General features: G+C 49.1%; 4 protein-coding genes across 4 annotated transcripts; 3 read left to right on the top strand and 1 right to left on the bottom strand.

Moving 5' to 3' along the window:
- Nucleotides 1–195: 195 nt before the first annotated feature.
- BO83DRAFT_377005 (Sec1 family protein) lies at nt 196–2,639 on the bottom strand. The gene is made up of 4 exons (XM_025530882.1): nt 2,526–2,639; nt 2,250–2,445; nt 1,773–1,984; nt 196–1,716 (listed from the first exon to the last, which is right to left on the bottom strand). Exons 1-4 carry the CDS (start codon nt 2,601–2,603, stop codon nt 220–222), a joined length of 1,983 nt encoding a protein of 660 aa, XP_025389522.1. The 5' UTR covers nt 2,604–2,639; the 3' UTR covers nt 196–219.
- A 356-nt stretch (nt 2,640–2,995) lies between these two features.
- BO83DRAFT_377004 (putative plasma membrane SNARE protein (Sec9)) lies at nt 2,996–4,778 on the top strand. Its single transcript, XM_025530881.1, has 2 exons — nt 2,996–4,366; nt 4,422–4,778. Exons 1-2 carry the CDS (start codon nt 3,164–3,166, stop codon nt 4,479–4,481), a joined length of 1,263 nt encoding a protein of 420 aa, XP_025389521.1. The 5' UTR covers nt 2,996–3,163; the 3' UTR covers nt 4,482–4,778.
- A 1,888-nt stretch (nt 4,779–6,666) lies between these two features.
- BO83DRAFT_415885 (U2 snRNP complex subunit HSH155) lies at nt 6,667–10,752 on the top strand. The gene is made up of 2 exons (XM_025534666.1): nt 6,667–6,798; nt 6,858–10,752. The coding sequence occupies exons 1-2, from the start codon at nt 6,789–6,791 to the stop codon at nt 10,544–10,546; spliced, it is 3,699 nt and encodes a 1,232-aa protein (XP_025389520.1). The 5' UTR covers nt 6,667–6,788; the 3' UTR covers nt 10,547–10,752.
- A 218-nt stretch (nt 10,753–10,970) lies between these two features.
- Nucleotides 10,971–12,912, top strand: BO83DRAFT_377002 (FAD binding domain-containing protein). The gene has a single exon (XM_025530880.1). It carries the CDS (start codon nt 11,305–11,307, stop codon nt 12,871–12,873), a length of 1,569 nt encoding a protein of 522 aa, XP_025389519.1. The 5' UTR covers nt 10,971–11,304; the 3' UTR covers nt 12,874–12,912.
- The last annotated feature ends 14,206 nt before the right edge of the window (nt 12,913–27,118 follow it).

The following is a 27,118-nucleotide window of genomic DNA, read 5'->3' as shown; positions in this document are numbered from 1 at the left end:
GACAACTATGCACTGCTGCTAATGATCTAGATAATTGCCACACCCCACGCTTAGAAAGTTGAAGTTTCATAATCATGATTCCTGTTGGGCTTGTGGGACCCCACAGACATGAAATGGGCAGCGGCGCACCAGCTTCTAAAGCATGACCTACAGACCCCAAGGAATCATACAGTGTGGGATTGATTTCATCATTCGCTAACATTAAGTCTTTACTACCTTTCACTCCAACTTCGCAAAATTCCCCTTCTCGATCGCCGCATCCATCATCCGATCACCATTAATAAGGCTCGTCGTACAAATCACAATCTTCCGCCGGGGAGCTTCCTGCGCCGCAATAAACCTCAACGCCGCAATTTCTGTGAATGTAATTCCGCCCAAAAAGAAAACATAAACGGTCTTGATCGCATTATTCCCGCTGATCGTCTGCCGCGCCCTGATGGCCTTGTCGTCACCCTTCTGTACAATGCTGAACGTAGCTCCACGAGCACTCTTCACTACGTCCTCAAAACCCAGCCATCCTGGGGACGAGGCGCTTGCAGGACTAGGTGTTGCAGCAGTGACAGGTCCGCCTCTGACAAGAGAAAGAATGTAAGGTTTCTGCAGAACACATTGAACAAGACGGATGCTGAGAGGGGCGAACCCGCTATAGACGTACGCAACGTCATTAGGATCCTTTTCGCTGACCTCTTCAACGACCAGTCGGAGGTTCTTGCGGAGGTAGCCATAGTTGGTCTTTGTGCCTGTCTGGGCGCCAGCGGTAGGGAGGAGCATGGTGGTGGCGGAAGAACGAGGCTGAAGAAGTTCCATTTTTTCGAGAGCCCAGAAAGTAAGAAGGTGTTGATGGCCGTAGGCTTGGATGATCTGACGCTTGAAGTTTTCGAGGTCGCGGGGGCGGAGACCACCGGACATGCACGATTCAAGACAGAGCAGACGGAGAATGGTCTTCAAAGGAACATCGCGAGCAATTAGCTCCTCAACGGCGTCGTGATGGTATGTAGCGTCGGCGCCCGCGGCGTTGTTTTGTTGGACTTCGAGAATCTTGCGGAAGATATCTGAGCGAGTGGTTCTCATGATTTCTTCGGCCAGGTTGGTATGGACTCGGAGACTTTGATGTTCCAGTTGATAGGTGGGAAGTTTGTTGACGAACTCGCGAAGCTCGGAGGTAGTTTTGGCGGCATGTCGGCTTTCGTAGTCGCTCTCCAAACGGCGTGCAACTTTGTTCAATATGTCACCTACAATAGCGAAGTTGGCGTCACGCAGCTGGCTGAAGAGTTGGTCGGAGGAGTCCAGTTGGACTTTCCGCTTTTGTCCTTGTTTTGAGGACTGCTGGGGTGCTTTAGAAGACTCCTGAGCCTGAGGCACTGCCGTAGGCCCGACAATAGAGGTGTCCACATCTGCTTGGTTATTCTTGATGCCCACTGTCTCATCGATCAATCCTTCGTAGGTCAATTGTGTCAGTAGCGCAGTCCCGAAGTCGACTTCGCGATCGATGATGATGAGGCTTTCAGTGCTTGCGCTAGGAAGAAGGCCTCTGGCAGAGACTCCAGCAAGACCCGAGCTCTCTTCAGCATCAAGCTCCTTTCTCATCCGCAGTAGGAGGTCTGCAAGGCGTCGGGCATGGTCACCCTTGCCAATGATACGAGGGAAGTAGCCATGTCTCTGCTGGATGTCCATGAGGGCTTTTGCAGAGTGGAAGATACATGCCGGATCCTTGTGCTGTGTGCCACTGGGTGTTAATAGTGTTTGGAACAGGAAGTTATGCTATTCCTTACCAGGTACAAGTCGCCAAAGGAGTCTTCTAGCTCCAAAGACAGCACATCTTGCTCCAAAGGGGCGAAGTACAGTGGGAATTCGGCAATATTCACGTCACCTATAATGCCGGCTTCTTCAAGGATGGAATTGCTTACAAGGGTCCGCCTCGGAACCCAAAATATGGAGAGTTCATGTTCAACATTGCCGTTGCGCTGAAGACGCTGGATCTGTTCTAGAGGAATGTTAGCTCATACTGATGGCATTCAATCGGGCGTGACTTGAAAGAAGGCCTTGAGATGAGCTGTATACAAATCTCTCTATGTTGGGATCTCTTGACTGACTACGTAGAGTGGAAGATAGATCTGCGTAATCTACTGTTTGTCCCGAAGAGATATAGAGGCATAGCTTCGCCAATGATCGCATGACGAGGCACAGGATAGAAAGGATTTACAATGGGAGAAGGCGACGGGGTGGTGATCCGGAAGAAATGGACATACCTGCCACGGCCCGCACCTGGCGTATCTTTTCCGCGTGGACTAGAAAGACGACGTTGCGCTGAGAGGAGTCCACGTTGCCATTCTCGAGCAGGAACACGCGATCTACACCGTATTCCTGGAGCAGCGAGAACTTGACGAACAGCCCGACTGGACCAGCCAGATCCTGACTGACGACAAGGTTTTTCTTACCACGTACCTGCACCACGAGATTCAGCCCATGCACAAAGGCGAGGAGGATTGCTGCTGCCTTGAGGGACACGTTGGAGGCTTACTCACGCCTTCAAGGAGAGTTAACAAATCCCTACGCGCCTTGTCCCTAAAATAGTCTGCATCAGACCCTGGATACGGCGCCATGGCTGCGGTGAAGCATGCTCCGGCGATGTGATTGGGAGGGGGAAAAGGGAAGATTGAAGGGAAGAAAACGGAGGGAGGAGAGGAAAGGCGGAAGCAAAACGAAGGCAACCACCAACTCAAAGTGGGAAAGTTTGCACGTTTGCAGCCACTGGTTCGTGGCTGCGAAAAGGGTCCAGCCACCCCACTAGCCTTTTAGGGATTAGTGTGTGCACTGCCTGTCATATTGATGGTTCTGATACCGTCATTACTCTCACAACTACCCATTTTATCTTTCTAGGATGATGTATCAGAATTACCCTCCGCCTTGGGTCTCGACCCTCCATCCAATAATGCCTAAGGAGGCGTTTCCCTGACGGCCGCTGCTCCCCTGACCAACTGGAGTTATTATTATCGTTGGTTTCACATCTTTTGCGCTGGTCCCTCTCTGATCCCCTTTTCTACCTCCATCTGTCCTCTTCTCAGATTCTATCCTCTCGCTCACGGATTAATCGTTACTAGCATATCCTTGACCTTCTCTCACCCTCACCAGCCGACTACTAATCTCTTTCGCATTCCACGCCATGGGCCGATTCGGTTTCAAAAAGTCCGGGGACGACGAGGAGGATTCCGGCAACCGTCTGGCACTTTTCGGCTCCAGATCGAAGAGCAAGAGCCCTGCGCCGCCTGCCAACCCCTACGCTAAACCTATCCCGACCGATCCTTACACCAAGGCCAAGATGCAGGCGGGTGTGGCTCCTCTGCCTGCCGGAGAACAACCGCCCGCAGCTGGCCCCTCTGGTGCCCATAACATCCCCGGAGATAACAAATATCAAGGGTATGCGCCGAATCGATATGGAAACCAGGGCGGTTATGGATCTGACCGCTTTGGTGGCGGGGGTGCTGCTGCCCCTGCCGCTTCTCGGTACGGCCCTGGCGGCTATGGAGGACTAGGTAGCGCCGATCCCAATGACCCCGCGGCGGCGGATGGCAACAGAGATGCGCTTTTTGGAGGGGCTCGGGATCGGGCACAACAACAACAGCAGCAGGCCGGCCCTCCTCCGCCTTACTCCGAGGGCGGAGCTGCCTATGGCGGAGGCAGCAACGAGTACAACACCTCCACTTACCAGGAGCGTCACCTTACTGCTGAGGAGGAAGAGGAGGAAGAAATTCAGACCATCAAGCAGGACATCCGGTTCATCAAGCAGGGTGACGTCGCCTCAACTCGCAATGCACTCCGTGTGGCTGCCCAGGCCGAAGAGACGGGTCGTGAGACACTTGCTCGTTTGGGTGCGCAGGGAGAGCGTATCCATGATGCCGAGAAGAGTTTGGATGTCGCTACAGTCGAGGGACGGATCGCGGAGGAGAAGGCAAAGGAGTTGAAGACACTCAACAAGAGCATGTTCGCTGTTCATGTGTCCAACCCTTTCACCAGTTCCCGACGCCGGCGAGAGCGTGATGAGCGGATTTTGAACACGCACCGCGCTGAGCGGGAAACTCGCGAGGGTACCGAGAAGGAGGCTTTCAAGACAAACCAACGGATGGAGCGCACATTCAGGGACATCGACAAGGAGGCGGCCAAGCAGACCACACGTAACAGGACCAACATCACTGATCGTGCCAAGTACCAGTTCGAGGCGGACAGCGAGGATGAGGCGATGGAGAACGAGATCGAACAGAATCTGGATCTGCTTGGAGGAGCTGCGAGCCGTTTGAATGGCCTTGCTCGGGCGACAGGTCGCGAGCTGGACGAACAGAACCGTCATTTGGAGCGTATCACGGCCAAGGTGAGTCCTTTTGAAATCCTGTCACGAAGTCCAATCTCGACTGACTGCTTTGTAGAGCGACTTTGTCGACGACCAAATCGCCATGAACCGGGCCAAGCTGGACAGAATCCATTAAGCTTGCCCTTAGAACCATCATTGACCGCCTGGTGCCGTCGAATTTCTACTGTGCTTATCACCACTTGCTACCATATCCTTGGCGTTTTGGGTATTATACTACATGATGCTTACTATCGGCCTTTTGGCCATTGTGTTTCGCATACGGAGGAAGTAATAGTCGCGAATAGAGATGTCAACCCTTTTAGCTCATACCCAGGACTTTCCATATCGCTTAGACGTAATCTGGCGGGATTTCAGGTGTCTTCTGCATCCAATCCCGCAAATAATTGCAGGGGAGGATTTTCTTCCTAGAGGCTCCGAAAACCATAGCTTTCCAATAGTCAACTTCAAGCAATCTTACCGTACTACTACTCAGGTTTTCCGTCATCAATCAGCTCAATCCAATGATCTTGTCATCCTCGACAGGCCACACGCCTAATAGCCGAAGAACATGCGCCCACTACAATCTAAAACCTATATCACACTCACCCCATGCCATGCCATACACTCTACACAGCAAGTCAGCCGACCCATCCCGTCCCAAATCCGTAGGTAATAACTATGAAGCAAAACATAAGCAGCCAACAGATTCTGAAACACCACATATATTATATCATATTACACTCCTCTCCGCTCATTAGACAGATACACAGTCTCATTATCAGTCCATGCAGCCCCCACCCCCCACCCACACACACACATACAGCAAGTAATCAATTCAGTAATTAAATCCGAATAACACAAGAGTCACGGCTAAGGAAAATGAAATTCGGACAAAGAGAGAGCTGACGTATACAGCCCATTTACAAACAACCCGATCTAACTAGGAATGGTATGTCGACAGTAATCTAGTATGCCCCACTGTGCGTAGGCGTAGTATGCTATGGCCTCGCGGAAACCGTTATTAATCTGCTACATGACAGTTGCATATTGGGCTGAAACACGGTGGGGACTATGATCAAATAAACCAGACTTTTTTTCCCTTTCCCTTTCATCATCATCATTATTGCTTTTCAACATATCTTCTTTTGGATATTGAGGAAAATTGATCTTTATCTGTTCCTGGTTATTTCTGTGTTTCGTTTCCGTGTGGAGTTGCCTTTTAGCCGCGTGGAGATGGCATGATGTCATTTGTATTGTCTGTGGGTTGGAGCAGCTTTGCAGGTGCTCAATTATGATTTTTATTTTTTATTTGTTATTCGAATGATCTTTTAAACATGGGATCAAAAGGAAAATCTTTTAGGCTGGAAAGATTGTGACCGGTTATTACACGTTTGTGGTAAGTAATATGATGGTTGTAAGAGAGTATGAATGACGTTGGAAGAGCTTCGGCTTTGAGTGTGCTGCTATGCTATACACGAACCATACATTATATGCCGCATGTATCTAAGAAGAAGTATACGATGCTGTGAGTGTGAGGTTTTCTGGAAGTCTTCTGCAATACTCTATCTTGGAATGAATGATTTGGTTGTCTGAGAGTAGTAGCCGTTAGTATGTGCATTGTAGGAATTGATGTCCATTGATACGGTATATACCGTCCAGTTGGATTATAGATATTGAAGTGTATATTATATAGAACATTTTGTTATTCTTAGCAAACACTGAATTGAATACTATTGACAACAGTTGTAGCACGATTTATAGGGTAGGGAATGTGCGATAGCAGAAGTAGTAGTAGTAGTAGTAGTAAAAACAAGCGGCTTCAAATATATAGTCATGAACTATCAGCCTAACGCAAAACCTAAGTAGTGTTCTGTTCACATCATGATGTTCGGTTCACTTATACCAAACAACAATTCTTTGTTACTTATTCATAAAGTCTCAGTGCGAGCTCCATAGAAGAGCTATAACACCATATCGAAATGTAGTATCTAATCCATTTGATTCGTTTGTTGTGATAATCGGGAGGCAATGAGTAGAGCCCTGCGCTTCAATTCTACATAGAACGAAGCTATAAATTCGATAAAGCACCAAAGAAACCATATCTAGCCTCATTCAGGCTCGTTCTCTTATCTAGAGCCAAAAGAAAAAAAAATAAAAAAATAAAGACCAAATGGGTGAAAAAATATCGAGGCGAGATCCAGCGAGAGCAGAAGCAGACAGCTACACGGCCATCACGTGCCTCATCTTAGTCATCAACCTAGTCCCGCCGCCGAACTTCACCTCACGTCTTCTTGATATTTTCATCGCGAGACATCAGCGCATCACCCTCCACGCCCCCAAGGTCGCTGCTATTGTCCGTTTTTGATCCGAATGTAGCTGCTGTTACCCCTGCCTGGGAGTGTTCGTTCTCTTTCTCGTCTTTGGGATCACCACAACCGCCACCATGTCCGACGGTAGGTAGCCTCCAGATCGCGGACCATGCTTCTGATGATAGGCTGACAACCCCTTCTAGCTGATTTCGAAGCCGTCCGGAAGCTCCAAGCTGAGCGGAACGCTGCTGCATCTGCGAAGAAAGGTTCTAGGACCTTTGATCCGTCTAGCCAGCGCACTGACAACTCGACCAAGGCCTCCCTGACTGAATCCTTCGATACCACCCTCTACGAACGCGAGGGCGCTGACAAGTATGCGGGATACGACATGTCCATCGCCGTCAATGGCGAAGATGAAGAAATGGAGGATGCGGACGGAGGCCACCGTCTGGTGGGCCAATATACCGCGACAAGGAGCCAGATCGATGAATTTGCCCAAGGAAATGGTGTGGAAGAGGAGGACGTTCTCCTAGGACGCGAAAAGGCGGCCAGAATCGCTGATCGCGAGACGGACTATCAGAAGCGTCGCTTCAATCGTGGTCCGCTGACGCCTACACGCGCTGATCCGTTTGCCGCGAACGAACATGCAAATGTGGAAGGAGAGGGCCAGACCTACCGTGAGGTTATGGCTCTACGTGAGCTTGAGAAAGAAGAAGAGCGTGTTCAGAAGCTGATCGCAGAGAAGCAGGCCCGTGGAGAGGACGATGTTCAGGAGCATGAGGCCACCTTGAAGTCGGAGGACAAAGAAAACGCTGAAGCTGGCTCGACCGTTTCGGTCGCCGCCGGTCGCAAGCGTAAACAACGGTGGGATGTGTCATCCGAGCCTACTGAGTCGGCTGAAGCTGAGGCCCCGCAGCCCGCAGACACCAAAGCCAAGAGATCTCGCTGGGATCAAACGCCTGCGCCTGCTGTTCCTGGCGCCGCCGCCGAGGAAGCTCCTAAGCGTCGTTCTCGATGGGACCAAGCCCCAGCCATTGCGGCATCCACCCCCGTGGGTAACCAAGGGCTTGCTACCCCGATGCATCCTTCTCAAGTAGGTGTGCCTATGATGCCCACCAGCTTTGGAACTGATATCTCTGCGCGCAATGCTCCTCTGTCTGATGAAGAACTTGATATGATGTTGCCCTCGGAGGGCTACAAGATCCTCGAGCCTCCTCCGGGCTACGCCCCTATTCGCAACCCGGCGAGAAAGCTTATGGCGACACCGGCACCTATGGCCAGTGCGACGGGAGTCGGAGGTTTCATGATGCAGGAGCCGGAGAGCGCTCGCGCGATGGGCAAGCAGCTACCGACTGAAATCCCCGGTGTTGGTGACTTGCAGTTCTTCAAGCCCGAAGATATGGCCTACTTTGGAAAACTTATGGAAGGTGGGGACGAGAGTGCGATGTCCGTGGAGGAGTTGAAGGAAAGGAAGATTATGAGACTCTTGCTGAAAGTGAAGAACGGCACTCCGCCTATGAGGAAGACTGCCCTGCGTCAGCTCACAGACAACGCGCGGCAGTTCGGTGCCGGTCCCCTCTTCAACCAGATTCTTCCGCTTTTGATGGAAAAGTCCCTTGAGGATCAAGAGCGCCACTTGTTGGTCAAGGTTATTGACCGTGTCCTGTACAAGCTGGATGATCTCGTTCGCCCTTATGTTCACAAGATTTTGGTCGTCATCGAGCCCCTGCTCATTGACCAAGACTACTATGCTCGTGTCGAGGGTCGTGAGATCATTTCCAACCTGGCCAAGGCGGCTGGTCTTGCCACGATGATCAGTACGATGCGTCCCGATATTGACCATGTCGATGAGTATGTCCGTAACACGACAGCTCGAGCATTCGCTGTCGTTGCTTCTGCTCTTGGTATTCCTGCACTCCTACCCTTCCTTCGTGCTGTGTGTCGGAGTAAGAAGTCGTGGCAGGCCAGGCACACCGGTGTCAAGATCGTCCAGCAAATTCCCATCCTTATGGGTTGCGCCATTCTTCCCCATTTGAAGGGTCTGGTCGACTGCATTGCCGACAATCTCAGCGACGAACAAGCTAAAGTCAGAACCGTCACTGCCTTAGCTGTGGCTGCTTTGGCTGAAGCTGCCAACCCGTACGGTATCGAGAGTTTCGATGAGATCCTCAACCCCTTGTGGACTGGAGCTCGGAAGCAGCGTGGTAAGGGTCTGGCAGCCTTCTTGAAGGCCGTTGGTTACATCATCCCTCTCATGGACGAGGAATACGCCAACTACTACACTAGTCAGATCATGGAGATCCTTCTGCGTGAATTCTCCTCCCCCGACGAGGAGATGAAGAAGGTTGTCTTGAAGGTAGTATCGCAGTGTGCTAGCACTGATGGTGTGACAGCCAGCTACCTGAAGGAACACGTGTTGACCGACTTCTTCAAGAGTTTCTGGGTGCGTCGTATGGCTCTGGACAGGAGGAACTACCGCCAAGTGGTTGATACGACCGTGGACCTCGGCCAGAAGGTCGGCGTGGGTGAGATTCTGGAGCGTGTTGTGAACAACCTCAAGGATGAAAGCGAGCCCTACCGGAAGATGACTGTGGAGACCGTGGAGAAGCTTATTGCAGCCCTTGGAGCTGCCGATATCTCTGAAAGATTGGAGGAACGGCTCATTGATGGTGTTCTGTATGCTTTCCAGGAACAGAGCATCGAAGATATCGTGATTTTGAACGGTTTCGGAACAGTGGTCAACGCCCTGGGCACTCGCTGCAAGCCTTACCTCCCTCAGATTGTCAGTACCATCCTCTGGCGGTTGAACAACAAGTCCGCCACGGTCCGTCAGCAGGCTGCGGATCTCATCTCGCGTATCGCAATGGTCATGAAGCAGTGCGGCGAAGACGCTCTGATGGGCAAGCTTGGTATCGTGCTCTACGAATACTTGGGTGAGGAGTATCCCGAGGTGCTTGGTTCCATCCTTGGTGCTCTCCGTTCGATCGTCACTGTCGTTGGTATCAACCAGATGCAGCCTCCTATCAGAGATCTGCTACCTCGACTCACTCCTATCCTGCGTAACCGTCACGAGAAGGTGCAGGAGAACACCATTGATCTGGTCGGTCGTATCGCCGACCGTGGCCCCGAATCTGTCAACGCCCGTGAATGGATGCGTATCTGCTTCGAGCTGCTGGACATGCTGAAGGCTCACAAGAAGGGTATCCGTCGTGCTGCCAACAACACATTTGGCTTCATCGCCAAGGCCATCGGTCCCCAGGATGTGTTGGCGACGCTGCTGAACAACCTTCGTGTCCAAGAGCGTCAGTCCCGTGTCTGTACTGCCGTCGCCATCGGTATCGTGGCTGAGACTTGCGCGCCTTTCACCGTCCTGCCGGCCCTGATGAACGAATACCGTGTTCCCGAACTGAACGTCCAGAACGGTGTGCTCAAGGCCATGTCCTTCTTGTTCGAGTACATTGGCGAGATGGCCAAGGATTACGTCTATGCGGTCACGCCTCTCTTGGAGGATGCTCTTATCGATCGTGACCAGGTGCACCGGCAGACCGCAGCCAGTGTTGTCAAGCACATCGCGCTGGGCGTGGTTGGTCTGGGTTGTGAAGATGCCATGGTGCATTTGCTTAACCTGGTGTTCCCCAACATCTTCGAAACCAGTCCCCACGTCATTGACCGTGTCATTGAAGCTATTGATGCGATCCGGATGGCAGTCGGCACTGGTGTGGTCATGAATTACGTGTGGGCGGGCTTGTTCCACCCGGCGCGCAAGGTGCGCACGCCATATTGGCGACTGTACAACGATGCGTACGTGCAGAGTGCGGACGCGATGATTCCCTACTACCCCGGCCTGGAAGACGATGGTCTGGACCGGACTGAGTTGTCTATCATAATTTGAACAAAAGCTATCCAGCGCGTGTCATTTACCATCATCTTCTCTGTCTCTGTACCCTTTTTCTGCCGTGTGCTTTTCCATCTATCTTCAACATATTGGGGCTTGTTCAATTACGGTGTTTCTCTGGCGGGATTTGGCGTGTCTGAACCATCTTTATCTAAGATATAGTAGTCTATGGCAATATCCAACATTTCAACGTTCAATTTAATTCTATCCCATTTACTTTCCTCCAGACACTCTCTGTAAGCCAGTTCAGTAGTCAATGAACTGATCGAGACGATCGATCTCTCTGTTCCGATCGATCCTCGACTAATTTCTCCCCCGCAATTACAGCGTGGGGAGCACGCGCATCATGCCATGCGATCGTTAGTTTTCGAGATCCGAGTTACTCTCCCGATCACTCTAACAAAGCTATCCACTTTTCTCCCTAACATTCCTGTGCTACCTCCGATGACATCAAGCAGCACTGCCCAGACCGACCGGAAAGACTCCCTCCGCCTTCCCCCGTGGCACCGACGGAGCATAACTCTCCGTTTCCCAACCGCCATCCCATCATCGGCACCATCCCCTCCGTCTGTCGCTACATACAAAGCCGCAGGTACCTTGAGCACAGATCCCAGAGCACTATGTATCTACTTGATACGACGATCATCATTCTCCTCCCCTTGCCAGACTAAATGCACTAATGCTCTTTCTTTGACGTATACACGCACACACGCACGCACAGGCACATACACACACAATCATATCTCTCTAGCACCATGACTCTTCCCTCAGAATGCGACGTGCTCGTCATTGGCGGCGGTAATGCCGGTTTCTGCGCAGCCATTTCGGCCGTCCAGTCCGGCGCAAAACACGTCGCTATTATCGATAAATGTCCGGAAGAGTGGGCAGGAGGTAACTCCTACTTCACGGCGGGGGCGATGCGTACCGTCCACGGCGGATTGCCGGATCTGCTTCCCATCGTGAATAATGTCGATGCGGAAACGGCGAAGAAGATCGATATGAAGCCGTATACCGTGGATGACTTCACGGGCGACATGTACCGCGTTACAGGGCGGCGCACGAATCGCGAGCTCTGCCAGACACTCGTCAATGAGTCGAACTCGGCGATCAAGTGGCTGGCGAGTAATGGCGTGCGATTCCAACTCTCTTTCAACCGACAGGCGTATGAAGTCAACGGTCGGCTCAAGTTCTGGGGTGGTCTTGCGCTGAAGACTCAAGACGGCGGCAAGGGTCTCATTCAGGATCACTTGCAAGCAGCCCGGAGACTGGGGATTCAAGTCTTCTTCTCGACCGCCGCTCAGAAACTAGTAACAGACCCGGTCTCTGGAGCTGTGACGTCCGTGGTGGTTTCGCATCATGGCCGCGACCAGACTATCCGGGCTGGAGCTGTGATTCTCGCGGCCGGAGGCTTCGAGGGTAACCCGCGCATGCGCGCGCAGTACCTTGGACCTCACTGGGACGTAGCGCTGGTGCGCGGCACGCCCTATAACTCCGGGGATGGGTTCGAGATGGCGATCCGGGATGTCTCAGCCAAGCAGGCGGGCAACTGGTCAGGATGTCACTGTGTGGCGTGGGATGCTAACGCACCGGCCGATACGGGCGACCGGGAGATCTCCAACGAGTTCACCAAGTCCGGGTATCCGTTGGGCATCATGATCAATCGGCAGGGAAACCGGTTCGTGGACGAGGGGTCGGATCTGCGCAACTATACGTATGCGATGATCGGACGCCAGATTCTCAACCAGCCCGGCCACATGGCGTTCCAGATCTGGGACTCCAAGATGATCCCTTGGTTGCGATCGGAGGAGTACCGGCCGGAGGTGGTGCAGCATATCAGCGCGGCCACGATCAGTGAGCTGGCGGAGAAGTGCGCTGAGTTTGATCTCGAAGATAAGAAGCGCTTCGAGCAGACCATCCATGACTATAATAAGGCGGTTTATGAGCGCCAGCGCAGGCATCCAGGTGGGAAATGGGATCCGGCTGTCAAGGATGGACTTACCACGCAGTCCGAGGGTTTGGAACTGGCAGTGCCCAAGTCTAACTGGGCGCTTCCTATTGATCAGGGACCATTCCTGGCTGTTCGAGTCACGGCCGGCATCACTTTCACGTTTGGTGGACTGGCGGTTCGTCCGGAGACGGCGGCGGTGGTGTCGTCGACGACAAACCAGGAGGTGCCGGGGTTGTACTGCGCGGGCGAGATGCTGGGAGGACTGTTTTATGATAACTATCCTGGAGGCAGTGGATTGACGTCGGGAGCTGTCTTTGGACGACGAGCTGGTCGGGCTGCGGCGGCGAGGGTGTCGAGCCGACAGGCACGGTTGTAGTGGCTGCTATAGTAGAGTATGCGATAGGATGTATACAAGTGAGTGCTTGAGTAGAAAGCATATAGTAGGAATAATATACTATGTTTACATCTACATTTACAACAAATTTCGATATCATAGATCTTACTAGTACTAGTAACATGAACTAGTACTCTATGCAACAATGACCCAATATATAATCATCTTCAACACTATAAAATATACTACCAACTGAGAATCACAACCACTACTATCTGATTCCCAACATACATACAACTTAACAACCGAACTACAACAAACATCTCTACTTCAGATAAAACACCTGTACAGAACAATGAACCCCTCCTACCTGGCAGTGATTGTGTAACCGACCCAGCTGCACCCTCATCCAGGAACAGAAAATGACAGTAGAGAGTAAAAAAAGCAATGAGGTCATTCCTCCCTTACCATTCTCCTTTTTCCTCTCACCCATCAACCACATCAAAAGAATTAACTACGTAGTCAACATGAACCGCAAAAAAATACGACATCAACCAACACCCACATCACCCAAAACGCACGAACCACCCAACCAACATCTGAAAGCATCCCATCATCATCATCATCATCATCATCATCATCACCATCATCATCACCATCATCACGAAAAATATAAAAATAAAAATAAAAAATAAAACCCAAATCCATACACGCAGCCCACTACCCCTAGGTACAGCCCGCCAAGGGCCCCTGCAACCCTGCAGCAGGACAACAACAATAACAAATTCCAACAATGACAATGACAAAGACAAATAACCAAAAAGAGAGAACAGTAAGTAGTGACTCTACAACTTTTACTCCTCTGAGTCTAGTTAACTTAACGGAGTTTAGTAGTAAGTACAGTTAGGTATGTTGCCGCGTAAGCCTTCTCCATCAGCCCATGTCATGTGTGGGCTTGGCCCTGCTTGTTCCGTGTTGTGGGGAAAGGAGCACAACCCATTTAGTGGATTCTTATTGGTTGGGGGGATGGTTGGTGGTGGGTGGTGGGGTTTACCTAGGAGGTGGGGAGGGTCCGTCAACTGAGTAACTCGTAGGTTGGCCTTTTTGGTATGACGGGATGAGATGATGGTGGTGGTGGGGGGTGTGGGTCTCTTCAGCTTCTTTTCCAATTTACTTAGTTTTATGTCTTTGGGGATTAGTTGAGTTGCCTATTATGGTAGGTCTATGGAGGTACCTAGTAAGTAAGTAGGTACAGTTCTTTTTTTATATATGTTCATGATGATGATGACATTCTTGGTGGGAGGTGCTTTTTCCAATTTGGGTATTGTGGATGATTCAGTTGGTTCTATCGGTTAGTATTCATTCTATTGTTTTTATAGATTGTATCGTGGTTTTTAAGATGAGTAGTTATTGGTAGTACGGTAAGTAGGTAGGTAGCTAGTTGTGAAGAGGCTTGAGCGCTGTAACTCTTCAGTGACGATGGTGATAATGATGATGATGATGACCTAAGCGCAGTTGAACATCGGAGGTGACTACGAAGGATACCTAGTTATTGGTTCGGAGGAGTTGTGTTTACAGTAACTAACTGTCTAGACATCAAGACATCCGAGTCACTTCCACAATAGTAAATAACCTGAAGCACAGACATCAACAATACCTCTGTCAAGAGTTGCCTTAATCAACTTCCTCTGCCTTCAAAGAACTCAATCGGAAACTTATCACACTACAATAACCTAGGAAGTATAACCAGCAACAAGCATATGATCAATCCCATTTCCCCATCACTATCACCATATTATTTATCCAGGCACACATGCAGTTGGACTACTGTACTCCGTGCCGGGAAAAGAGAAAAGAAAAGAAGGGCAGGCAGTGCATACAGCTTAAAATCGTCATCACATTAATTGCAATTAGCATTGGGCATACATCTATCTGCATGAGGAATGGAATAAAAAAAAATACAAAAGAATGATTCATTTATGCCTAGGCCCCTTCTTTTTTTCCTTTCTGCACCACATGGGCCCCTGCTCATTTTTCCTGACTAGTGTTTCCTCTCCCTCAGATGCAACCCTACTTCTAGCTTCGGATTGATAGGATAAGATTTATGGAAATAATTTCCAGGGTCGTAGTTGGTAATAAGTCAAGGTGGGCTGGTGCGCGCGCGGCATCCGTCATTCATCATCCCTTGTTCTGTAAGTTAGTTATCTACAATATTCATTTCCGACTTAGTCATGTCATTGTTCGGCATGACAAAGCCTTGGTTTGGAAGTAAGTGAAGGGTTAAGTGTTTGCGATTCCGAGGGAACATGTGAAGCCGAATTGGATCCAGATGAGGAGAAGGAAGAGGGTGGAAGGAGGTCTTGGTAGCTAATAGTTTTCGATTCGTGTTTGTTTCAATCTCACACCCTTTTGCTCTCTCTTTCTCCTCTCCGACCCCTGTAAAGAGAGATTAAGGTATGTCGGATGCCCACTAACTAGTAAAGTACTGTAGTTAGCGATGAAGTAGTGAACCAAACGAATGAAGGAAAGAGAGACCACGACACGAGCGCTTATGACGTCTAACAGCTTCCTTCTTGGCGTTAGTTTCGAATGCAGGGTCCTCTTATAACCAAGTGTTATATTAATAGAAAAAGAAAACAGAAGAAATGGCAATTTAAAATCTAATTAACAATATATAAAAAAAGGTCATCAGAAATTAAAAACGCAGATTCAATCCATGGTACGGCTCGCACACTACGTACTAGTTACTTGCTTGGATCACTCAGCAGGGAACGCATTGATCAAGCGCTAGGAACTAGTTTGAACCCGATGTGCCGTTGGCGATTTCAAATCGCTGCTCCATTTTAATATACTAATTAATAAATTAAATGATTAAGTGAAAACAGATGATGGAAATGGGAACTTATTTTGCGCGCACGAACACACACACAACTCGGATTTAATCAACTCGAGACACAATCAGATAAACTCATCCCATCAGAATGTTTCAGATTCGTAAGTCAATATAGATGACAATGACGACTACTGCTTCTGCGGGATGACATCTGTCTATCTTTAGTGTGTATGATTGATACTCACGAGGACTCTCACCCACACACATACACTGAGTGAGTCACTACCATACATCAATCACCTTTTGTGACATCCCGCCAAGGGGGTGATGCTGGTGGTGGCTTGCTCCACTTCCTGCACACTAGACTCGTTTCGTCCCGTCGGGGGGATCCTAGAGACGCGGCTGTCGCAGGAAGCTTAGTCGGTTTGATTCTCATTCAGGGTCCTACACTATGGAGTACCATGGCTGCTGCTGCTGCTGCTGGTGGCGGTTTTTGGCTTTTCCCCTTTTCGGTGTCCGCCGCCTTGATGTCAATGTCTCATGTGTCGTGCACGTCTTAGTCTGGGCTTGTCTTGTCTCAGGGATATCGTCGGAAATCCCCGCAAATGTAGGTACAGATAAAGTGTTACGTACATCTCCTGCTGTGTACACAAGTAAGAAAGCAGTAATAGTGTAGGAGGTAGATACTCCGTAGGTGGCTCTTCCCCCCTCCCTCGGGTGGTGGTGGTACAGAGTTTGGAGTACATCCACCGCGCACAGATGTATGCTGTCAGGTGAGCTGAAGATAACGGTCAGGGATGTTGGCATTAGACCAGTCTGCTTTTACTTTTACCACCCACGCAACAAACCCCTGAAACTATCACCTCATATGCAGTAAAGTAGTAAGAGTCAGGTTCGGGTTCTGCTTTCCCTATGTTGTGTGTGTGTGTGTGTGAATAAGAAATTGAGAAAAAAAAAAGAAAACATCTAGAACGAAACAGGACATTGCACTGGCGCTTGGATAATACCATTGTTATTATTAGAACCGTTTAATAGAAAGAAAATTAAGATTGTTGCGTTCGAGAGAGCTGGCAATAATTACGCATTACGACCTTCCAAGAGAAGCGTAGTCGCTTTGGCAGCAAACGGTGGTGGCATCCATACCTTTCCGTAACTTCCCACGGAAGACGAGGGAGGGAGGGGGGAAGTGATATCATGGCCAAGCCAACCAGAGCTCAGTTACATGTTCTTGAAGAGTAAGCCCGGTGGAGCCCGGACTGGCGTTAGAACTTCATTTTTGACCAACCCTTTCGACAGGGCCAAGAAATGAGCCGGCGCGTTTCAGGTGGCTGCTAGCCCGCAACCCTGAGAGTGGCAGTGTCCTGGTGGGTGGTGGAGCCCGCCAGGATCGCACGCAGGGATTCTGGTCAACGGGCTTGCGGGGTTCAGAATGGAGGCCGATACGGGCTTTAACTTCTTGACTTTTGGACAGAGTTAATTAGAGTTGTTTGGGTAATGTCTATCTTTTACTTTTGTCTGGTTTAGATTCTATCTGTAACCAAGCGAGAAGTGAAAAAAAAAAACTTACCACTCTGCTGGGTAAGTACTTACAGAACGTTCTGAATAAGATTATTTCTAGAGTAATTTTTCGAACAAAGCAGGTTTGCATGGCCTGCGCGCTGCGTAAATTATATCCATCCAATAACTATGATAATTCGATATTATAAAAACCATGACAAAAGGAACCCTTGCTGACAACAAACCATATACTGAAACGGGGAAAGCATCACCCCAAGAAGGTATAGCGCTGTAGGATGTGCACGCGTCAGCTCCTGTGGGGCCCCAACTGTGATTGGGTTATCTGTATGAGCCAAGCTCGGCTATCGACTATCTGCCGTCCCCCGGGGATGTGGCTAACATGCCCTCCCTGCTTTTGCTTAGTCCAGGGATTGAGCAAATTGAATCATAGCGTGGTTTGCCAATAGCGTGACTGGTGATTTCTGCTCTGTTGCGTTTGGATCTTAGTTTGCACGCTAAACCAGACCCGCCCATGGCTCCTCCCTCTACCTCTTATGTGTTCTGTTGGATGGAGTTACTTCCCACCGAGACTTGCAAGTCCTCATTCTAGGCATGTAAGTATGTATGTATGCATGTACAGGCGACGGAATCTCACGGCAAATGCTTTGCTGCTTACTTTCTTACCTGTGACGCAGATTGCTTAACTTCTTACATTTCCATCGGACTGTAAATTGAGCGGATGTGGATCTCCCGAATGGTTTGAGTCGCGGTGGTATATCGGGGTAGGGAACCAATCAGGAACCCATTTGAACGACTCAGGTTCCTCTGACACATTACCTACTATTGCAATTGCGCAATAGTTAGTGAGTGGGACACAAGACAGGAACACACAGACACATCTGGAGCACCTCCGTAAATTGGTTAGAAAAGTAGTCAAGAAAGTACTAACAACAGTAAGTAAGCAAAGCAAAGCAGAGCGCAAGTAGTCCAGTTCCCCTGCCGCACGGGAACTGGATTTTCTCGCTTTGCCGCGCTTGATTGATTGATGGATGACCTTTCATTCTCATCTTGGCAGGGCTTCCCTTTTCGGGCTGTGGTCCCACGCCACTTTTACCTGTTTTGGATTTTCTTTTATTTATTTATTTCTTTTTCGCATTTCCCATCCTGATTTTTTTTATTTTCTGGTTCGTCTTTAAGTCAGCCAGTCCCTCTCCATCCACATCCGCGGACCCATGCATGCCCCAAAAAAATTAGCTCACTAGGGGACAACGCGGGAGGGGGAGAAGGAGGAGGTTCGAGCGAGTGAGCTTGCGAGCTGAGTGGATGAAGAACCAACCAATATGAACAATTGGACAAGGGATCCATCGCTAATGGGGGGGGACTGTCAAAAATTGGGTATGGGCTGCCACGGGAACGAACCACTCACTGATTTGTACCCATCCTCCACTACCACCATCACCTCCAATTAACAAACCTTCACAAACCCCCATCTAAATGACTCCAAAAGTGAACTATACGCCAGCATGCCGCGCCTGCCCTCCTCCCCGACCCAAATACCTACTAGTTAGCTACTTAGTTAGTAGAGACACCGATCAAACCAAACTATAAAATCTCATCTCATTTAGGGTTCCCGAGTTACGAGGTGGAAAAAAGAAAAGAAACTGGCACGCCAACGCCAACGCTACACCTAAAATTGCAAAAGAAGAATCATGGAAAGTTCACTTCATGTTCTAGTTACTGCTTAGTATATTCCTCTTTGCCTCTTCCTCTTGGTCCCCGCGTCCCATGCCCATACTATTATTCAGCCCCGCTATTCGGTGTTCTTGTAGTCTTAATTTCGGGGTTCTTTTTTTGGTTTCCCGCGGGAATCTCGAGTATCTGTTTTTTTTTTTTTTTTTTTTTGTTTCTAAAAAAATAATAGGAGGGATATTGGTTGAGATACATCGATGCGATCTATGGATACCATCACAGATGGTGCTGAAGTTAAGTTTCGTAGTAGTTTTTTTTCTCTGTTTTATATCTCGCTTTATACTTTCCGTGGATGGTTCACTACCACTAGTACTGGGGTGTGAATTAGTAGTACTCGTATCTATGGCACATGATACACTCCAATACCCTCATCATTTGTTTTCTTTACGTTGAAACAAAAAAAAAAAGCGCGTAGCACTAATCTTACGTACCCTCTTCTTGTTTCCTTCCTTCCTTCCTTCCCTAAGTATGGTATAGTCTGACCTAAGAATGCTATACTTACATCTATACCTACAGTAAGATAGGAGCAGCAAAAGTAAGCCCAAAACGCCATCATGCCAATCAACGACGATCTGCCGTGTGGGATCTGCCAAGAAAGGAGCCCCGTGCAGGTTGACAGATGGTGTTTAAAATCACCCACGAAAATAATAATAAACAAAAAAAAGGGGGGGGGGAGGAAGGAAATGCCTGACTCGTTGCCCAGCTTCTAGGTTGATTAATTTGATTGCCAATGGCTGCTATGCTTACTTAGGGTTATTAGTTCGAATCCATAGTCTTACTGTAGTGTATGCTGCTACTAGATACTTACTGCGTGCTTGGCTTGCTGTGGACTGGTAGCTAGGTAGGGGTCCGCAGTTTGAATGATGATCGTCCGTGTTCCTGAAGAATATGGGATTTTAGATTATTGCTTCGATGTTGGCGTGGGTTGGTGATTGGGAGAGAGAGAGAGGGGTGCTTGGTGCCACTTATCCATCTATTGATCTAGCTAGCTAGGTTAGCTAGCTGGTAGCTGGCTGGCTATTTATTGCCGACGTCAGAATGATCGACGAGATGCCGAGCTCAAGATTGTTGATGATGGTCGTGATGTTCTATCTGATCGGAGTGAGATGGTAGATTTAGTTTACACTACTGCTACTGCTACCTGCTTGCTGGCAATCATACAGTAGTCAACTCTTTATCAATGCGTAGTATACAGTATTCAAGCATTTTGGTAAATACTTTCCCCCCCTCTCTCCTTTCATCTCGGAATCCTCGGAAATGTTCTTGGTTCTATGTCCCTTGGCGCCGATAGTCAAGTGTATAGCCAGTCTAGACGTTCGTTGTTTATCCACCGCCCAGTGAAGAAGCGAGATTAAAATGTCCTAATTATAACAACACGACGAATATGAACTCTCCCTAAGGTGGAAGAATGAATGGATTCACCGGCAACGATGGAGTATACCAACCATCTAATTAGCGAGAGGTGCAAGGGCCCTACTACTTACCCACCGCAAATAGTCTACTTCCTGTGTATGGCTCATATCCAATTGGCGATACTACTACTACTGCCCATATGTTGGATGTGCTCCATGCTTTGCGTCGATGCTTCTGTCACCAAAGTCAAAAGCGTGGAAACTTGGCTTCGGGGGGGAACAGACTACCGTCCAATCCCGGAAAATAGAGTGTCTTTCCCCGAGAGTTTCAATTGGTTTTTGTAAATTTTTCTTTTGTTTCTTCTGCTCAAGCCATGATTTTTCGCCACCGAACTAGTGATGCTTTGCCTTCTCAACCTACAGAGTAAGTGAGTACGTACTAAGTAGGCTGGAGCTATACAAGACAGAGACTAACGTAGGTAGGTAGGGAAAAGAAGGCTGGCTGTAAGGCCAGACCACGAAGCCATACAGCAAATGAGGAAGGCGTAGCGGTTCCGCTCCAATTGGGCCTCGACTCGGTACGAGCTGACTGACTGACTGATTTAGTTCGATTTTTTTTTTCTTTTTGGAGTGAGCAATTAGGAAAAGGGTTCCCCACCGGATTACCCGATCGGGACTCCCCGCAATGGTTTAGGGGAAAAAAGGGTCAGGACGGGCCCCCTCCCACCCCCCTCAAAGTGGGTTGTGGCTGATGATTGGCCGACCGTTTCTGGGTCCAGTTACGCGTTTTTGGGGATGATGTGCCGTGTCAAGGGGGTGGGTGCGCTTCCTCATTCGGTAATTTACGAGATGCCAGGATAGGCTTAGGTGCAATCCCTGCAAAAGAGGGCAAACCTTATGCCGCTAAGGCACGGATTTGATGGGAACTTACACCAGTCTCGCCGCTGAGTATGGAGTCTATCTGTCAATGGACTGAGTCGAGGTGAGCGTCAGTTGTTGCTACTACTGCTGCCTTCCCCTCCTCCTCCCCCCCTTTAGTTGTTGTTGTTGGAGACCCCGGAGGGGTGGTGGTTGACAGCCATAAGAAAAGCGGTGAGATCCGGATGGTTGACGCTCTACTTGGGTGGCGTTTTTTCTTCTTTTCTAAAAAGGCACGGTTCCGCCCAGGAAAAGCGGATCCGGCGGTCAAGAGGCAAATCAGCCAAGCCGGGAGCTGGGCTTTTCAAACAAACACCCCCTCCATTGAAAGGAACGGAACTGGACCTCAAGTTTGTGTGACCATCTGAAGCTGCGTCTCAGATGTTGTCGTCGTCAGTCAAAAGTACCTTTTCTGATTTGATCCTATAGTAATCGTTAGATTCTTGTTGTATAGGTTGGCCTGAATATACACATTCTCTCTGTCTACCACTCCGTAGATACTCATCACCCATTCCTTTCGACCAAAAATAGCCCCGAACAAAAATCTCGTTATTATTATCATTTATTTTTTATTCTAACCCAACCTCCGCTTCCCTTTTCCCCCCCGTCCCCTCCAATCTCGGGTCGCGGGATTATTCTTGCTGAAGTTTACGCAATGCACACCCGCTTGGGCCTCTTCAACTTCCGTACAAGCCCCCAGTCCGCGCATACCTATCGTTCTTTTTCCATTTAGCGATTTCGGCTCGCCTCTTCGGGGAATCCCACACCCTTCTTTCTGGTGGAGCAAGAAAGCAAGCAAGCAAGCAAGCAAGCAATCCTGGTTGCCCGAGAATGAGCAATTGCGTAGAATAGATAGATATTTAGATAGATAGATAGATAGGAGTATTTGGAAAGACCAGACATAGGCGCATAGATCCTATTTGCCGCTCTCTCTCTCTCTCGTTGCAAAAGAATTTCGTTTACTCTTGCCGGTATTATTATTATCATTTACTTGCTATAGTAGTTTAGTTCTCTGCGACCGTAGAGTGTGGTAACTAGTACTGTAACTAGTTGAGGTGTGTAAGCGGATTTTGAAGGCATTTCCTGGCCCGCCGCCGCCAATTGCATCATAACTAGCAGCAACAACCCAACCCCGAAGTCGGCCATCACAGACATCAGTTACCCGTCACCCGTCACGAGAATGATAAGGGATATGCGCTTATGTTCGTCTAACTACACTACTCCGTATAGTACTATTGAATAACCGAACCCTCTCGGTCTGAAGTTGCCCGTAATCATCATCCTCATCCTACCGTTATTTCCGTGCCGAGAAACGGAGCTGCATACAGTTCTAGGTAAGTAAGTAGAGAGTTGGGAAGTATCATGCGTCAGGAAGAGATACTACACTACAATACCTAGGTAGTAATCAAGTGTGATCGCGATCTCTATTGGCCCACAAAGCCAAGTAGATACTATCACAGGTGGCATGGCATGTATTGTTAGAGAAAGCATTGCGAATGACCGGGGGCACGGGCGGGTGAGTGTGTTGAAACAACCCTAGGTACAGAATATATTATTGCACATGAATATTAGCCAGGATTCAGATACCATTCTGAGACGCTTCTCATAGGTAGGTAGGTAGTATTCCTCGGCCATTGACTGCAGGACTTGTTTGTGTGTGTGTGTGTGTGTTCAGTGGATACGAACCAGGAAGGTAGACTACGGATAGAGATGGAGTAAAATAAAAAGTAAGTGAGAAGGGAAACTCTCGTCGCACTCGCCCCCTTCTGCAACGCCTCACTGATGATGCGTCCCTTTCCCACCCTCCTCCTCCTCCCTCTTTTCCCTCAAATAGGAACCCCGGATGGAGTAAGTATAATTAAAAAAGAAAAGAGGCAAGATACTACTACTACCACTTAGGTATACTGTAGGTTGTAAATTGGAGACTCGTGTGAGAACTGCGACCGGGAGATTTGTAATAACCCCCTCACAGCTTGCAATTTCATCCCCAACACCATACATACTACTAATTGGCAGTAAGCAATGAATGTTTGCGTATACACCTTCGAATTGCAGGCCGAGTTCTTCTCCAACCCACAGCATATACAGTAGGTAGTACTACTATTACTACTTACGACTAAGCTCACATTTGATTGCCTCTTAATGCGGTTGGTCATTTAAAGTAGACGCCTCATAACCTTAGTGGCTAATCCACACCCTCGTACTGGGACACTTGGTAGGTCCCAGTACCATGTTTCCATCCCATAGTTTCGCCTGTCGACTTGCCATTTTGCGTAAAAGTCCAATTTGTGTCTCAAGTCTGAAGAATTGGGGAGGCGAAAGTGGGAAGCTTGGCCTGGCGCTGTCACCCAGACTTATCCCGATTGAGACGGAGCCACGGACTACTATTGATTCCCCCAACCGCGATGAATCCACCCTAGATCACTGCTAGTGCTAGTAGTTCAAGGGGGGTCGCGCGCGCGGATGGGTGAAAGGTGTTGGCCCAACTATGTTTCTTTTGCGGTTCCTCCATTGAATCGATCCACGGGCCAGAACTTTTGAGCGTTTTGGAGATTTTCGAACCTTTCTGAGGATTTTCAAGAAAAGGCTCCTCTTGTCGCCCGCATGGCCAGCCTCGTGCCAAAAAACCGTGTGGGTTTTCCGACCCACGTTCCCGTCGCCGCCTTTTTTTTTTTCTCTTCTTCTTTTTCCTTTTTCACTTTTTCTTTTTGATTTCTTTTCGCTCAGCCGCCCCTCCCTATTGGGGCATTTTAGCAATGGGGACCTGTTCTTGCACCTGCTCAATCCGGTATGACGAGAGGATGGTTGTTGGTCTGTAGCCAATGGGAATTGGTCCCTTTTTTCTCCCACTACTCCATCCATTGAGCTCATTCGAGAATTCCAGTCCCTTAGTAATAATTTTCTCCAGTTACAACTGTCACCCAGAGTTGTGCACCACGCGACAGCCCCCTTCCCCTAGTAGAAGCCATTGTCTCCAGTTCCCCCATTCAGCTCAGTCCCAGGGATCCGACCTAAACTGGTTCGCGCAGCCAACTCCGATGGTCGGCATGCACGACGAGTGACTCGATCTTGGCCCGATGCATGTGGTCATCCACCAGCATCAATCTAGTAAATTTCCCCTGTCGCTCAGTCCTGCAACCCTCGCCTATTAGGCTGTTATCATCGAATCGAAGTGTTCCACCCTGTCTCCTGGAGGGGACCAGGAAGAAACTTTAAGTTAAGCTAAGCCCGAGAGGTGATGAGCTGTACCTATCATATTGATCCTCCAGTGGCCACACTCACAGACCATCGCCCTGGGGGCTAGGATTGTGGACAGCAATGAAAGAGAAAAAAACGCCCCAGCCGAACGGTTGCAGAAAGTGGGCGTCCGTCAGTCGGAGTCATGGCCATCGCGGCCGCCACCTCCCTGGCATCCACCTTGACGTCGTTACTATAGAGTATAGACTGTGCGGCTTGGAGACGGGCGTAGGAGTAAGTAGTATTTTGGTACACATTTTGTATCTGGTGTTGGAAGTCTAAGATGAGCCTCTTGGAAGGAACGGCCTGGGTGGTTGGATTAAGCGTGATTGTCGGTAGTGCTTTTCCTGACCAATTGCTATTTTCTTTTCTTCTAATATCTTTACCGTCGTAGTAGTAGTGCGTGTATATTCAGCCGCTCATGGCCCTAACCAACAACAACAACAACGACAAAGCAAAGAGTTGGGGGTTACCAGCTTGAATCATAGTGTCTCGAGCCTCTCCGTCTACTAGGACAAACTCAAATCATCTCTCTCAGCTGCTCTCGCATCCACCAAGTCCTTTCTCCTCTAGTGTATCTCCGTACCAATGATGGGTACTCGCCTGAGTGTTGTCAACTGGAGAATGTGTGCCCCATCCTGCTGCTCCTGCTTGATGGAGGTGGATGTTGCGTGTGATGTGTTCTATCCTCCTCCTTTTTCCGACCTATAGCGGATTTCGAATTTCTTGAGCTGTGCCGCTAGCGTAGGGCGCGGCCTACCCAGTTCCCGCGCTCTGACGTCGGTGAGAGACGGTTCCTTCCCTCTCACCCACCCACCCACTTCCATCCCTAATACGTAGTGTCAAGTCAAGTCACATCTTTCAGGAGGAGGAGGGAGAAAGGACGATGGGGGGCAAGCTAAGACCGGAGCATGGACACTTTTGCCCCGTTTCTCGTCTTGCTGGATTGGCTTTAATCCCAGAGAAGCAAAAGCAGAGCAGACGACAACTGGGGGGACCCAGAAGCAGGAAGCCATGGGAATGGATGGAAATTGGTTTCCAGTACCATGTCACTAGCCCAGCCAGAACCGAGGACGGAGCGGGTCAGCCCATACAATCCCGGTAACGTGGTCGCGATCTGAATCGGAGATGGTTCCAATTAATTTATCTCTACTATGTACAGTAGTGTAGTGTAGTAGTGTGCTCTTCCTGGGGGGAAGATAGTACAAAAGTAAGTTGATCACAAGTCTAGTGGCTGAGGAAATATCCGGTGTAACGACCTCTAATGTATAATCTTTGTTTTGGAGGTCACGTTTGGAAAATTACCATGACAGGGTCTCGTAGCATTTTGCGACCGCAAGAGATTGATTCATCATCATCATATCACCATCACCATCATTAGCTTGGCTATTTTATTTACGGAAACAAATCAAGAATCAGGTTGGCGTGACCCTGAATTGACTGGTTCATTTTGGCATCGCGGGTTAGAAGATGAGTTTAGTGGTTTTCTAATTCAGTATTGGAATGCCCGCGATGGATGGAAGTGCTCTCTTCCGCATCGTCAGGCGGGGCGTGTTGGATATTACTTGTTACCAACAAGAAGAGGGGAGGGAAAGAAAGATCCCTCGCATCCACACAATCTCATGCAAGCACGGGTGCTTGTCTACTACTTTACCTCGATAACAGTCTACTTGTCCCTCGGAATCATTCTCGCACACCCTCGGGCTACGAGAAGGAGGATTGTGGTCGACTCCGCACCAAGAGAGGCAAATACCTCATGACGGCAGACTCCGACCCCCATATTAATTAACACGCGAGAGCTCCAACTCCTGCAGAACACGCAAATTGCAAATGAAGTTCCGTCCAACGCGTTGCAATCAAAAAGCCATGTCGTCATCCTGCATGACCCTCTGCCCTTTTCCGCAGCAACCCTTCCCCGAAATCATCACCAACAGCATCATGGCTGAAATTGTGCAGCAAATGTTGATGATTAGTCCGATCTAATTTGCTCTACTTGCATGAGAGTGCGGGTTGAGCTTGCTAGTTATGTAGTATATGTACTGTAGATATCTGACCACCCAAAAAGTATGTGACGACAGTCGCCCTATAGTCCGAACCAACCTTTCATCCCAGTCTATACTAGTCAATCGGCTAAGAACCATGAACTGGTCGGACAAGGTTGCAATACGAGTTGACCTTTCATGCCACGAAAATAATACCAAAGAGAATCAAACTTTCATTGTTAGATCTCTGATGGATGGATTTTCCCTGTAACGCACGGTGCACCCCATCGCATGATACATTTGGGCCTTGCGCCGAATGCTGCACCGCCGACCATGCATGCACACAACGAACCCGAACAATACCTTCGACAGGAGGAATATTCGATGGAAACTCCGCGCAGAGGCATGGGAGTAGTGCTCTATAGTGTGCAGCTGCAAAAGGGTACTTACTTCCTGTGTGTACCAAGAATTTCCCAGCATTCAGCATGAGCCGCCCCATTGCGTTGCTATACCGCCTCAACCAAGATCCCTCCTGCTTAGCGGTATTACGGGGATTCCTAGGCCCTGCAGCCAGCCCGCGCGCCCTATGGCCCTCCGGCTACGGCGTTCCCAGTCGGCCAAGTCATCAACTCTACCAACTTAACTCCCTAACCACATCTTTACTAGACTCAGATGAATTATTCACCAATCATGAGTATATGGACTTGGGTCTTGGCTGC

Source organism: Aspergillus eucalypticola (assembly GCF_003184535.1).
Source record: "Aspergillus eucalypticola CBS 122712 chromosome Unknown BO83scaffold_8, whole genome shotgun sequence".
In the NCBI taxonomy this organism is placed as follows: Eukaryota; Fungi; Ascomycota; class Eurotiomycetes; order Eurotiales; family Aspergillaceae; genus Aspergillus; species Aspergillus eucalypticola.
This window is presented reverse-complemented; position numbering and strand designations above follow the sequence as displayed.

Coding starts and splice junctions, on each gene's coding strand:
- BO83DRAFT_377005 (XM_025530882.1), bottom strand. CDS start 2,603: ATGGCGCCGTATCCAGGGTCTGATGCAGACTATTTTAGGGACAAGGCG. Junction 2,446..2,525: donor TGTTAACTCTCCTTGAAGGC/GTGAGTAAGCCT, acceptor CTCGTGGTGCAG/GTACGTGGTAAGAAAAACCT. Junction 1,985..2,249: donor CCAGGTGCGGGCCGTGGCAG/GTATGTCCATTT, acceptor ACATTCCTCTAG/AACAGATCCAGCGTCTTCAG.
- BO83DRAFT_377004 (XM_025530881.1), top strand. CDS start 3,164: ATGGGCCGATTCGGTTTCAAAAAGTCCGGGGACGACGAGGAGGATTCC. Junction 4,367..4,421: donor TGGAGCGTATCACGGCCAAG/GTGAGTCCTTTT, acceptor ACTGCTTTGTAG/AGCGACTTTGTCGACGACCA.
- BO83DRAFT_377002 (XM_025530880.1), top strand. CDS start 11,305: ATGACTCTTCCCTCAGAATGCGACGTGCTCGTCATTGGCGGCGGTAAT.